The sequence below is a fragment of the Netta rufina genome (assembly GCF_964035555.1).
Source record: "Netta rufina genome assembly, chromosome: 20".
Classification (NCBI taxonomy): domain Eukaryota; kingdom Metazoa; phylum Chordata; class Aves; order Anseriformes; family Anatidae; genus Netta; species Netta rufina.
The window spans coordinates 8,337,498-8,351,553 of NC_140144.1; the positions used below are offsets into that span (position 1 = coordinate 8,337,498).

Below are 14,056 nucleotides of genomic sequence, written 5' to 3' on the forward strand. Positions count from 1 at the left end.
GCGGCATTCCTCCGGCTCGGTCTGTCCCGAGGAGCCATTTGTAGTTTTTGGGATTCCTGACCTATGAATTTCCGAGGAACGTTTCTCCGCTGAATATTCGAGAGTTGAGCAAGAGCTGCTCGCCATAGGCCGCGCGGCATCAGGTGGTGGCGTTTCTCCCCTCTGATTTGATGAGTTAGCAAAGTACTCCTGGCACGCCGATTATTTTTGCTGAAGTAACATCCAGCGACACAAAGAAGCCCAAGAATGCATCGGCTGCCCGGGCACGGCCCAGGGCTGCGCTCCCCTGGGGCTGGGCCCCTCGCTCACGGGGACAAAGCGCTGCTGGCTGCTTCGGGAGAGGGTCCCGAGCCCCCCCCCTTGGGATTAGGGGGACTTTTTTAGGGTTCCTCAGCCCAGCAGGGGCACAGGATGGGGGCCCCACACTGAGCTCGCCTCTATCAGCAAGGCCTCCAGCGAGCTGCCTGCGTCAACTCCGATGTCAATCCCTACACAGGGGGTGACTCAACCCCGCGATTTTGAACGCCTGGCTGTAGGACCGTCCCTGAAAAGCGAGCGGAAAGGGGTGGCCAGGAGCTCCCAGAAGCGAGCAGAAGGACGCCAAGGGGTTTTCTGCCTTCGCCCAGAGCCTTTTTCCCCACTCTCCCACCCTCGTCTGGCTCCCGAGAGGAGCTGGAGCCTTTCGGGGGGCTAACATCGCGCCCTGTCCCGCTGTGCTGGCGGTGTTTGTGGGGCCGGCTCGCCGACCGCTTGACATTTCCCCACCATACATGGCAGAGCCGCGCTCCCTTTGTACGCCTAATGAAAATCACCTGGCCGCCAACACGCTCACCAGTGGGCTCCCGGCTCCCCAAAAAACCCCCCTCAACTCCCTCAAAAACCTTCAATCCCCCCACTAAAGCCTCCAAATCTCCCCAAACTCCCCCCTTTCGGGCCCCGCGCCGCGCCCCGCTCACCTTCCAAGTAGCAGCTGGAGGAGGAGGAGAGCCCCTTCTTCGACTTGCAGCCCACCAGTTTCAAGCAGATCTCCAACATTTTCATTTGTTAGAGCGAAACCCTTCGAGGTTCCCTCTCCCTCCCCCCCAAAAAAAAAAGCCTGGCACAAGGAGGCTCACAAGGACGAGCCCTGGCGGAGCGAAGCCCTGGGGGCCGTGCTCTCCCCCCCCCTCGGGCAGCCTCCTCCGGGCATCTTCCCTGCTGCTGGTTGCCTCCAGCCGACAGGGGAACGCCGGGGCCGCCCGAGCTTTCCCCGAAACTGCCCCAAATTGCCCCAAAAAGTCGCCCGAGGCCGCCAACAAAGGGCCCCCTTCGCAGCCTCCCCCCCCCCTCCCCTTTCGCTGCCTCCTGCCGGCAGCTGCCGAGCCCCGCCCCGGCCCTTAACCCTCCTCCTGCCGGGCCCCGGCCCAAACACGCCCCGAGCCCGGCCCATGTCGCGATAATCGCGATGGGAAGGCGCCGATATCCTGCAGGGGAGGCAGCGAGACCCCCCCCTCAAACCTCCGGGGCTGTGCCTGCGGCCAGTACCTCCCTGCAGCCTTCCCAGGACTTACCCCTGCCTGCTCCTGGGAAGGGTTTCCCAACCCAGCGTGTCCTCAGCTTGTTGTGCCTCCTGCCTCAATCAAACAGGGCTTTTCTGAGAAATAAATAGGTGGGAGGCACCTGCAGGGATCCTCCGGGGGGTCCCGGAGCGATGCAGGAGGCACAGCACGAGCCCGAGTGCTGCCAAAATGCCTCCGAGCCCAGCCAGGCCCGGGCACCGAGCACCAAGGAGCCTTGTCCTGCATCTGACCGCCTTCAGAGTAAAGAAATCCTTCCTCATGTCCAGCCTCGACCTCCCCTGGATATGTTTTATATATCGCTGTCTATACAACAGCCAGCTGGGTGTGCTGAAACATCCCCGTTCGCTTCCCTGAGTTTGGGGTGCCCGGGGAGCACAGCTCCGAGAGCCCCGGTGCCGCCTGCGGAGCTGCCCAGGGGACTGACAAACTGACACCTCCTTCATTTTGTCCCTGAAGGCTTCCCTACACCCCCGGCAGTTTGTGTTGGCAGTGTTACTGGGGCTCTTCTGCCCTCTGAAGTTTTCAAACATTTCACGCTTTAGGGGGAAGTCCACACACTGCAGCATTGGGGGCCCTGCCTCAGAGCAGGCCCTGCTCAGAGCACGGGCAGCGCTCTGCAGCACTGCTTTGGCTTCACTCTCCTCATCCTGGGAAGGAATCGGCAGCCCTCAGCTAATGCCATGCTGAACAGCAATAATAACTTCTGCCCTTTTTGTATTTAAAAGCACCACAAGCCACATCACCGCTAGCAGAGGAGTGGTTGCAGCGAGGACAACGCAATGTTCCGAGTGGTTTCAGCCTTTATCCTAAAGCAGCCGAGCATGGATACCCCCCTTTGAGAAGCCAGAAAGGAGAAGTTGAGTTTGCTGCAATTCAGACAGCTCACACAGAGGTGAGGCTACGTGCCTGGCCCCCCCGGCAGCCAGCAGTGCGTTACAGAGGCAGGGTTGCAGCCCTCCCCGTGCCCTGCCTTCCCCCCTCCCCTTCTACAGGATTTCTTTCTATTTCATGGCAGCCTGAGCGTTTCAAAAGAAACCAACACTTTCTGCTCGTTCCCTGCCCACCCGACTTCAGAAGACTGCAACCAAGAGCTCGGGCAGGACAAACCCAAACCTAAACAAAAAAAACAAAGCAGATTTGGAGGAGAAAGGTTACGTCAATGGCAGGAGGCGCTGAGCCATCACGTGCTCGGGCCCAGCGTCGTGTTTAGGGAACTGGGATGAAGTCAGGTTTGCAGAGCAGAGCAGGCATCTTGCACGCAAATCCTCTCCACATGATGAGCATCCCTGCCCTGCCTTGCTCGCCTGCAGCTGTAGGAACTGCAGGGACGCAAAATTCCCGTTCTGTTCCCCTGGAAGCACAAAGGCCGCCCCCCGACTGCTCTGAGTAAGGTTACTCCGAGTACCAGCAGCATTACAACGGATTACATTCATGATCAACGCCTGGGGTTCTTCCTCCAGATGAAAAACGCCTCGTTTCGAGGTAAATTAACCCGCCTGCAGAAGAACCTCGCTGCAGGAGAGCCGCAGCCACCCAGGGACCCAAACACAAAGAGCTTTCCCGGGATAGCTTCCTCTGTAGATAAACCCTTAAATTAATTCCCTTTATTTTTCCACGCAGGCAAGCCTGTGTGGTCCCTCTGCTACAAACTTCGTCCTCTGGCAGCTCTTCATGTGTGTCATGGCAAGCTGCACTGGGAATGCTTTGGAGCAAACACTCCTCAGTTAGCACATGCTAGGAAATTACCCGGCGATACGGAAATAAAAGCCACATTGGTGGTGTCACACAAGTGCTGCTGCTCTTACGGCTGACATCTATTAATCCCTTTCATGTCTGTCGTATAGGCATCTTCGAGTAAAATCAGTCATGAAAAGCGTGCAGACTTCTGGACTGCAGAGACTGCTGCAACCTCTCACTCAGCCTCGCTGTTGGCAACAGCAAAATGGTTTTGGTTGGGACTGGCCTCAAAAGGTCTCCGGGTCAGGCTCCTGCTCAGAGCACGGCTAGATTTAGGGCAAAACCAGGCTGTTCCTGGCCCTTGCCAGGTGAAGTTTAACCATGCCTGCAGCACGCCACACCTTGATGTTTGTACCTACCCAACGCTGCAAGGCCATAACCTCCTCAACCAGCTGCCTCCGTGTCCGAGCTTCTTCTCGCAGCCGGCTATTTTGTTCCTCGCTTCCTTAAAGCTACCCAAAATTTCAGGGAAGCTCTTTCCAAGAGAGCAATCACACGCACATGCGCGACAGCCGCGGTGAAAGGACTGGGCTCCGTGAGCAGAAAGTGAGTTTTGGCATGATCCCCCCCCGTTCAGACAACTGGAGTGAATTTCGTTGCGATACCATTAAAAACAGCTTGACTGCTCGCCACCCGTTTAAAAGCAGAGCTTAATTTTAAAATCCCCTTCTGAACCCAGAAAGGTAACAGACTGGAGCCCCAAACACCAGGGATTTTTTCACAGGTACCTTCAAGTGTTTTTTTTTTTGTCCTGAAGCAGAGGCAGCACAAAATAGGGGTTAAAGCAAAGCAGTGGAGGAGTGCCCCAGCCAAAGAGCAGGTTCTTGCTTACCGTTCCAGGTCACCCGTGCCTCATCCTGCTCCTCTGTAAACACAGCTGAGGATTTCCCCATGGTGTTAGGGAACTCGGTACACGTTGTACAACACTTTGCTGCCTCCCTACTTTTTGTTTGTTGCTCCACACATCCAATCACATCATTTATAAGACGCATTTTCCTCCTTAAGCACTAAGGTTACTCGTGATTTTGGGCACTCCCAGCTCGCTGTCTCTGGTTAGAGGCAGGTCCGTACTACAGCGCTCCCTGATGAAATCAGTCAGGCGGTGGCACGGCACATCTCACACCATTACCTGAGCGCAAACATATGCGGACATGAAAGCGATCAAAGAAACCTACGCTGAAATCTGTGAATGACACAGCATGTGCTGCAGCCCCAGCTGTAGCAAAGCTGGGCTTTGATCTGACAGCAGACGCAATATTGCCTCTTCTCCCGGGGGCTGGGCCAGCTCTGCCTGACAGATCCTGATTTTCCTCCGGGTTCTCAGATCTTCCACCGTTCAAATTCTCCGTCTACTCTCAGACGGGCTGTGCCAAGCCTTCTGGAAGACACCGATCGAGGGGACTAGCAGCTTGAAAATCCTGGCGACTAAAGCCTGCCTCCTCGGCCGCGGTTGTGACTTCGGAGATCAGCAGGCACCAGTCGGACCAGCAGCACCAGTAACAGGCAGACCCAGACAGGAGGCCCAAGTGGTTTCTGCTCTGCCCACACGGAACTCTGTGCCTTCAGTGGTGTGAATTTCTCCAGCACTGCCCTATGTCAGGTCTACTCTGCTGATGCTGCCATCACCTGCTTGTTTGCTGCCTTTGTGCAGCATCTCTGCCTTTTGTGGTTCGTGTTTGAGCCCCTGATTTTACCTTTCCATCTAAAAATCTTCTCAAGATCCAGCTGCCTTGCTCACAACAGCACGGACAGCTGCCAGTTAGAACAGCACGTTAAAAACAAAAGCCACTTAACTACAATTCCGGTACTTTTCAGCTCGCTCTCCAGTAGGCATTTTGCCTCCAGCCCCCCAAAAAGCCATCACAAGCACATGTGGATTTAAGTAAAGGGCAGCCAGCACCTGAGGGCAGAGTGTTTTCCTTCCTGCAGAGCACCTCGCATGCTGTGAGTGGCCCAGCAAGAGCCCAGATGCTACCTGCACACACCATGAAATATTAACACTCTTGGACTGCCAGGCAAGAAACAACAACAAAGGCAGGTTACCAGAAGGCCACTGGAGACCCCGAGAGAAAAACAAACGGTTTTGCAATAGGGCATGTGCGTTTGTTGGGGTTTGTTTCTCCTCGATTTAACAGATGTTTGCGATTTGCAATCCTCCCGGCCGAAGGACTCAGCTGAGGAGCAATGGGATTAGAGATGGGATGTTCGACTGGTTGAGATTCCTCTCCAGCAACGGGGCAGAATCCTTCTTTTAAGGTAGTAACGAGGCAAAAGGTCCTACTGAGCTCCTGCAGCGCTGGCGCGTCCTCCTGGTACCCATGTAAAAAAGGAAGATGTGCTGTGAGCTCCACTGAGCTGCCTGCGTTACCAGCCCTCGCCTGCAAGGCTCATCCAAGTCCGAAGGGGCTCTTTAGAAACCACTGAACAAGCTTTTGGCCTCTCCCATCAAGAGCCTTTTGAAACATCTGCAGGCAAAGGAAAAGAAAGAGGCACCTTGCAACTTCCAGATCTGGAAAAAAAGATGGAGGTTTTACCTTAAAGACACCAAATAACACTGACTCCACCTTCTCCTGAGTGCCGAGCTCTTCTCGCCCGATCGATTTATTAAAATTGGGAGATGTGGAGCGGGGAAGGGCAGTTTGTGTGCAAGGTAGAGTCACATCAGCTTAGGGATCCTGCTGAAGTTCAGCGTTTGCTGCCAGACCGGAGGAGCCAGCACACAATCAGAGGAGATGCATACTTGCAAAGTGTCAGAAACCAGATTTTTAGAAGCGTTTCTTTGCCCAACACTGACTCAGAGCTTGAGTGGGAGCATTTCCGTGTTGTTTTACCGAAAAGGCAAGGAGATGCGAATGAAAAGCAAAAACCAGGGTGCGCCAGGGGGTTCAGAGGTGCTGACCTCGTGGGTTATCCTGTGCACGGCCCAGCACGGCCACCCGAAAAGCCAGGAGGAGCAGTGAGAGCCGCCTCGCTCCCCAACAGAAAGCAAGCAGTTAATTCCTTCCACTCCAGAGGCGAAAAATCTGCCAAAGCAGAAGACCAGGCCTGGGAGATCAGATTACACGTGAGGAGGGGGTGGAAGGGGAGAAGAGGAAAAGAAAACAAGAATTGCGAACCGGGCGCTGCCTCAGCCCCAGCAGGGATTAGGGGGAACGCGGAGGCGGCGCCGCTTCGCCAGCAGCAGCAGCTCCGTGGCAGGCGGACGGGGCCGTGAACACGCACGCCTTCCTGCGATCCGGATCTCGACCAGGAACGTCGACCTGTGCCGAGCGGGGCAGCTCCGGCCGGTGTTCAAAACCTTCTGTATGTTGATGCTTTGAGTGGAGCACAGCGGGGTTTTCAAATGGGAGATGTCGAGTGATGCCCGGGGGAGCAGCGCACCTTACTGGGAGCCCAGCGGCGGTCCGATGATGGGCAGGCTGGTGTTTCTCCAGGGGTCTAATCCTGCACAGAGTCGTGTGTCTGAAGAGGGGGACACATCTCCCTCCTGGTCTCAGCCAGCTGCCCTTGGAGAGCAGCAGAGGTGGAGGTGGACACATCCATCCCCCTCGTCTCCGTCCCGGTCTGGGAGCAGGCAGGGCACTCAAGGAGGCTCCCATTCTGCTGAGCGTAACGGGACGCAGCCCAAGCACCGAACCTTCCTGGGGTTTGAACTGGTTTGGAAGAGCCAGGTGGTGGAGGTCCCTCCAGGTTGCACCATTAACACAACGCCGAAACCTGATGCAGAATTAAGCAGGGAAAAAGTTCTTAAATCGAATCCTTTCAGCAGGGGTTTTCTTGGTCCATGTAGAACACAGTACCTGTCACATTTACATTTTCACTTAAAACATGGTTTTAGGCTGTGGAATGCCTCCACGTTTTCTGCCTTTTCAGGGAAAAAAATTATACAAGAAAATAATAAAAGATGGTGTAAAAGAAGAAACGTGGGCTACCGATCCCGGTAACCTCACCCTCTGCCTCTCCGTGTATTTTGAGAAACCCAAAGCTCCTTTCCCTTCGCCCTACCTGTCTGTCATTAATCTGAGCCATTCGCAGGGCAGATACATTACATGTGGTCTGAGGTTTACTGCTGTTGGCATGAAGAAAGACTGTAGATCCTGTCTGCCCGCATACCAGACAGAAAATAAAGAAAAGTGCGCGAGCGTGGATGAATAGCCACAGTCAGCATCCTAGGAGCTTCCGACCCTGCTTCACACCGGCCCTACAGCTGCCGCAGCTGGTGCTTGAGGCTCAATTTCGTTGCTTCATCATTTACAAAGTTTTTGAAGACCTACACAAATGATTACAACCAACCTGCACCACCGGTAGGTCCCCCACTCAAGAATTTGAGTGCTCCTCACTGCATAGCCGTGGAAATGATGGTGCTGGGTCCCAAAGGGGCCAGGAGAGCTGTTGGTTCAAAACACCGAGGAAGTTACCTGTAGTGACAAGTACTGAGCTGTACGGATGGTTTAATTTCATTGACGTTTCCCAATGGGAACAAACATCTACAAACACGCTTCTTGTGCAGGCCGTGAGCACCTCCCTTACATGTCCTTATAGATATTACCTTCTTCTTGTTTTCTCCGTGAAGGAAAAGCTATGAAATCCCCCAGTAAGAATAAACAATGTCCAGCACCTTCTCCAGTCGCATCTCTCTCCCGACATCTCACAAGAGGAATGGAAAATAGCAGATGTTGCCCAGGAAGGATGTAACAGACACACCTCCATTTGGCTTCACCAGATGGAGGCTGATCTCTAAATTTGGGGTTCCCTGGATGAGACCTGAAATTTAGCATGGAAATCCCAGGCTTAACTTCACTGGCCACAGCACATTCAGACTGCCCACAGAAGTTCCTCTGCCTGCACAGCCAACTTAAGAGATACTGGATCACATCATCACAATAATGACTAAACCCTCCAAAATAAGGGAACGACCAGGAGCAGCCTGCAACACCCACCGTTAAAGGACACAAAGCCATGGATTGAGCCGACAAGAGGTGGGAAAATCCAGGGAGAAAGTTTTTGGTGGTCTTCTGTGTGTCACTGCGTCCCCATTTCCTCCCTTCTCTTGGTTCAGCTCAGTCTGTGCAAGGCTCCCTCCTGGAACGCAGCCAGAGGATTTTTGGAGAATGAAAGAGCTGCTGTGTTCCCTAATCCCTCCCTCCACCCCGCACCTTAGTTAGGGTGCCAGCAGAACCCGTTTGAAAATTAATCTCAAAGCAGAAGGAGGGTCGGAGAAAGAAACAGCCCAGAAACCTCCAGCAGCCCTGGAGTCAAGGGGAATACGAAGCCAGTGCTGCACTCGAGAGAGGTAACGCAGAAGGATGTCAAGCCGTGTAGCGTACCGGTTATCAGATCGAGCGAAAGAGCAGAGGAAAAGCTCCACAGATTATGTGAGCTCTCATCTTGTAATTACACCTGGAGTGTTAGAGAAAAGGATGTCACAAAGGCACCGGGAGGATTAGCAGGTTGTCGTTTCGGAAAGAGCTGATAATAGCCTGGGTCCCGTTCGCTCGGTGTCAAGCTCTCAGACTTGATCTGGCTTTTAAGATGGAAAATATTTTAGGAAAATAAACGGAGGGCAAATTAAGTGCTCAGCTTAAACACACACTTATGGAGAAGAGACACCGCAGCTTTACTCCCAGCTCTTCTTCAGGCTGCTCCCGTAGCAGTCGACCGACCTGGTGCCGTGCTTGTGCCCCACTTGTACAAGATTTCCTCCCCCCGTGGGAGGCTCAGCGACCACGTGAAACCTCGGCCCTACACCCGCTGCACCACCTCCAGCTTATAAACCCCCTCTGCCTTACTCCTCTTGCGCAGAGCTCCCGTGATCTGGTTTGAAAGCCGCCTGGTGGCAGCTGGCCGGGGCGGAGGACAGGGTAAAAACTGCTGAGCTGAACTCGAGGCAGGCTTCTTGGCTTTTCACGGCTCGTGCCGGGTGTGCTCAACGTCGACGAGGCATCCTGAGCTACCTGCGAGGAGTCTGCGCACGCTGAAATCACAACGGACGTGAAAAGGTCCCAGAGTAATGGATGTTTTACCTCCCTCCCACAGAAACGCTTCATTTGGACCCAAGAAAAAGGGAAGGTTTTCACGTCAGGACACCACGAAGCCTGTCCCAAGAGGAACCAGGAGCTCTCTCGGATGAGGAGCTGTTCCCCGTAACTGCACTGGGACTCCCAGAAATGAAGTGAGCACGATGACAGAAGCACCCCACTGCGCTTCAGTCCTGAAAGCTGTGAGGAGTCAACACAATTACAGCCTATTAATTGGGATCCACAACCGCTTGTTAGCGCTGAATGCCGCCCTCCTCTGAATTTGCTCTTTTCGAGCTTCTTGTAATATCACGAGAAACAGCAAACACGAGCAGCAAGGAGGAACAGCCTCTTCTGAAACCACTTCCAGGAACAGGGATTGTTTAAACAAAATACATTAAGTGAAACCATCTGCGTGAAGGGTCAAACGCCATCTGAGGCTCGACCTACAAAAATAGCCATTTTACAAAATTCGGGCTATCATCCCTTTTCCTTTTCTTCTTTAATCTGGATATTTGGGTGCACGGAGCGGGGGTACGGAGAGGGTATGGTGGAGCAAGGAATTTAACTCAGCAGCTCCGGGGCCGAGAAGACGCTGCTGACAGCCTCTGCATCACCTTCTCTGGCATCCTGGGAGGAAGGCTTTTTCGGCCCCGTTGGGAGGAAGGCTCTATGATGGGACGAAGGCTCTCTGATGGGAGGAAGGCTCTCTGAGCCCATCGCTGAGCATCCCGCTCGCAGTGGGGTTAGGCAATCGTCCCTGGCGCGGGGCGCGTGGGAGGGGTCCTCCCCAGCACTGCGTCAGCCCCGGTGCCAGACAGCCCGCGGAGCTGAGTCACAGGGGATGTTGTTTTCGCAGGATTTGCTGGCGAGAGGTAGGTGACAGAAGAGGTTTGGGGAAGAGAAAATAAAAAAAATTTAAAAAAAAGGTGATTTAGAGTTATAAAGCAATAAAAGATGTGTTTTAGCCCGCTGCCGCAGGGGATGTCAGTGCTGGAGCGCAGGAGGGCGCAGGGATGGTTGGTTATTGCTAACGATAACAAACATTAGGTGAAAATATTCAGCATTTTGCTTCCAAATGGGCACTTTGTACCATTTCAGCACCGAGCGATCCCCTCCTGCCCCAGAGGGGCCACACGCCTCTCACCCAGCCTATCTGAAGCCCAACTTGCACGGGAGCAACACGGAAAGCACGGCGCCTCGAAGCAAGAGGAATGGCAGGAGGTCTCAGACACGGAGCTCCTCGGGCATTTCTTTGGCCACTGCAAATTGTGACCTGCTCTCACTGCACGAAGGGGACCCTGCAAAGATCCCACAGCCGAGGGAGAGCGCCCGCATCTGAGCACGGCCTTAGTCACCTGCTGCAGGCTTGATAAACGCCGGTTAACTGCAGAAATATTTCCGTCTGTATCACTAGTGAAGTCAGGCTTTAATAAAATATTGCAGCTGCAAAGGCAAAAAATCATTAATCATTTTTTTCTGGAAACCAAGCAGATGGCGATGATGGAAGTGAAAACTACAATTCATGTGTTTTCAGCAAAACTGCCAGCAAGAAGGCCAAAAGAATACCAGTTGTGGGTGGTTTTTTTTAATATATATATTTTTTGAGCATTTATGAGCCAACGTGTTTCATGCCTGGCAGCTTTTTAAGCAGACAAATATTTAATGGATCCAACATAAATGCAAATATCAGCTATCAAAAGTCAAATTGCACAGCTATGATGTAATGAAATAGCTCTGCTTTATGGGAGTGAGGTCACAGGTTTGAAATATGGCCTCGGATGCAACAAAATCTTTCACAGGGGTTGCAAGAGCGCAATGCAATTACTTGCCTACATCTAAAAATTTATAGATATTTAAATTCAATTGTGAGGATGTGAGTCATTAATTTGCATAAGTATTGCCGAGGAACAGAGCGCTCCTCAATCAAAATGAACTAATGAAGCTCTCACGGGCTGACTAAATAGCTACAGCGAGAGAGCTGAACTGGTACATTGGAAGTTGTACGTTACAGTCCCCAAACGTTTTTATATTCCTGATGATAAAGAAACGGAATGGTCTGTATATGCAGAACACATAGATCAAGAAACAACCCGGTGGAAGCAGCCTCGGGGAAGGGATATATATTCAGAGCCACCCCGGTGGCATTCCCAAGGATGCCCAGCCGGCGAGCTGCCCCGCTCGGCAAACCCCAGCAGGCAGGTCCAGGCTTTCTCATTTTTCTCCATTCTTGGCTCTCCAGAAACCGGTTCTTTTATTTTTGGTGATGTGCCTCTAGAGGCCAACATTACCTGCAAGGGGCGGCTGCCTCGGATGCACCTTGCTTGGTCTGGCTCAGCTGGAAGCGCAGCAGCAGCTGTGTTACTGGTGGTCTGCCCTGGGCAGAGGGGAAATCCTTCAGCACTGGCTGTTCGTTCTGCTATTTTCTGAGCTCTTTACTGGGAGGAACAGCTTCAGTCTGTTTTGTTAAACAGGAGGCCTTGTAAACAGGCAAGATGGGCTCTCCATTTCAAAGCACGCGTTTTAGGGATCCATCAGGGAATTTATGGAGCCCAACATGTTATCTTCGACTTCGCTGTGACACCTCCAGATGGATACTTTCTCCCTCCAGAAATACATCATAAACTCATCTATGGTTTTGAGGACCCCGAATACGACATTGGGTAGCACCACAGGAAGCTGTCAAATACATGCAAACCCAGCAACAGCACTGGAACAGGCTTGGATGGTTCCACGCGGAACAGGAAGCAAAACCATTTTAAGAATAGCAAAGCTAACACCTGAAATGAACTCGTCTGAGTCAACATTAGGCCTGAAGGAAGGAGGTATCCCACGTCCCCTCTGTTTATCAGTGGGATGGATGCAAAGAGAACGGGGTGCGTTAACAGCCAGCCCCCTTGTGATGGGCACCAGGGCAGCGAGCGCTTCCACCACTGCCCCAACCCCGCTGAGATCCACACACGTGTTGGCAGGCCCCAGTGGGGTTCCCTAATCAAATCTGGTCTGCTCAGGACACACAAAATGGCCCAGGAGCAACCCCAGCACGGGACAAATCCCTGCACGAAGCAGCCCTGAGCACAGACAGCTGAAAACGCCGAGGAGAAAGGAGGAGCGGGGGCCAAACCCAGAGGCTGCCCCCCGCCTGCCTTCCTGTCCCTCCCAATAAGTTATTCATTAACATACCAAAACACACATATCAACGAGGAATTCATGGAGATTCCCTGAATACCAAAATCCTGAGTACAACGCTGAGCAGAGCCAGCTTACCACCCCCTTCCAGCTCCACACCCTGCCCCGGGTGGATGGCTGCTATAAAGCCCCGCTCGGGGCTCCAGCAGCAAAGCCCTCGCCAAACCCCTTCCCCACCAGCGCCTTCCCCGAAGGCAGCACAGCCCCAAACGAGGCCACGACCACGAATGCTGCGTCTTTAAATCCGTCCCCGTTTCCTTTTCCAAGTTGCTGTTTGAGCCGTTACAGCTCCCTCAGGACTCCACTGACTCACTGCACTTTCGGGCTGACGCAAGCACGCTCCTTCTGCACAGCTTCAAAACAGGCCCCAAACGTTTCCAGGCACAAACCGGCCACCGAAAAGCGGTGTAATTCAGGTGCTCTTAGCGAGAGGGCATCGCCCCATGAAACAGGGAACAAACTTCAGTCCTTTTCCTTCTAGGAAATCATTAACCACTGGCACAGCACAGCCATCCCTAGGGAGCGCTGCTAGGGATGCTCCCGTTCCCACTCTGAGATCCAGAGGGAAATAGCTCACTTTTGGGAAATGGTTCACTCTCGGCTAAGCCCCAGGAGTGCTGCTCCATCACCTGGGCACCTTTCGGCTTGCTGTTCCCAGCATTTGGGGCCGCAGGGATGCACAACTCTGCCCCCAGGCTGCACCTTTCGGAGCACCCCGCACACAACGTCCGTCCCAGCTTCTCTGCACCAGTGCCCGGTTCCTCAACTCTTCCTGCCCAGCAAATCTGGGCAGGAAAAGAGAAAAAAAAATGTATTGGGAGGGAGAATTTAGGGTAACACTCAAACAGATTTAGCACCTGTACCAATGGTGGCTTCTACAGAGCCCAGAACCTACTAGCTAGGAAGATGCATACAGAAACGTGGCACCAGGGAAGGCAACTTCCATGTGTGAAGACTAAATACATTTTCTCTTCTGAAGCCCTTCACTCAGCTTCCTGGGCTCCTCTGGTCACTGAACATCAGAAGATGGACCCTTTATGTACATTTTTTTTCCTTACAGGAATGGCAATAAAAGTAAAGCAAATACCGGGCTTCTGACTTACGTTTGCTGCCTTATGGTTCAGCTCCAAAGGCAGCTGATTTTTTTATTTTCTGCTTGTAGCTTTCAGCTTTTATCCACTCTGAAAGATGTCACTGTGACAGGAGAACTGGAAGTGACATAAAAATGTAAAATCGAACAATGAAGTGGAAAAAAAAAATCAGAGAAAGACGAGTGTCTTGTTTTTGTCACCTACATTAACACCGATAATAAAAAATTCAGGAAAAAGGCTTGCTAGGGAGCCTTGTTATTCCCTTCAAGCCAAGTTAAATAAGATAAATGTCTAAACCAAACCTGTTTGTACTTCAATCTTCACAGCATGTGACAGAGAGGCGATGTCTTTGCTAGCAGAAGGGTCATGACTGTGGCTTGCCAGCCCAAGGGCTGGCAGCATCACCGCGCCTGGGCTCAGGCAAACACTGCAAGCAGAGGCAACACCTAAAATCCCTTTTGTT

General features: G+C 52.8%; 1 protein-coding gene across 2 annotated transcripts in view; it reads right to left on the reverse strand.

Moving 5' to 3' along the window:
- ABL1 (ABL proto-oncogene 1, non-receptor tyrosine kinase) overlaps positions 1-14,056 on the reverse strand; it is a 69,779-nt gene that overhangs the window by 29,530 nt on the left and 26,193 nt on the right. The window contains exon 1 of one of the 2 annotated variants that reach the window (XM_084299097.1): positions 957-1,293. The exons of the other annotated variant lie outside the window; for it this stretch is intronic. Coding sequence (XP_084155223.1) covers positions 957-1,041 — 85 coding nt within the window. The 5' untranslated portion in view covers positions 1,042-1,293. Of the gene's footprint in view, positions 1-956; positions 1,294-14,056 lie in introns of those variants that run through there. 2 annotated transcript variants of the gene reach the window in all.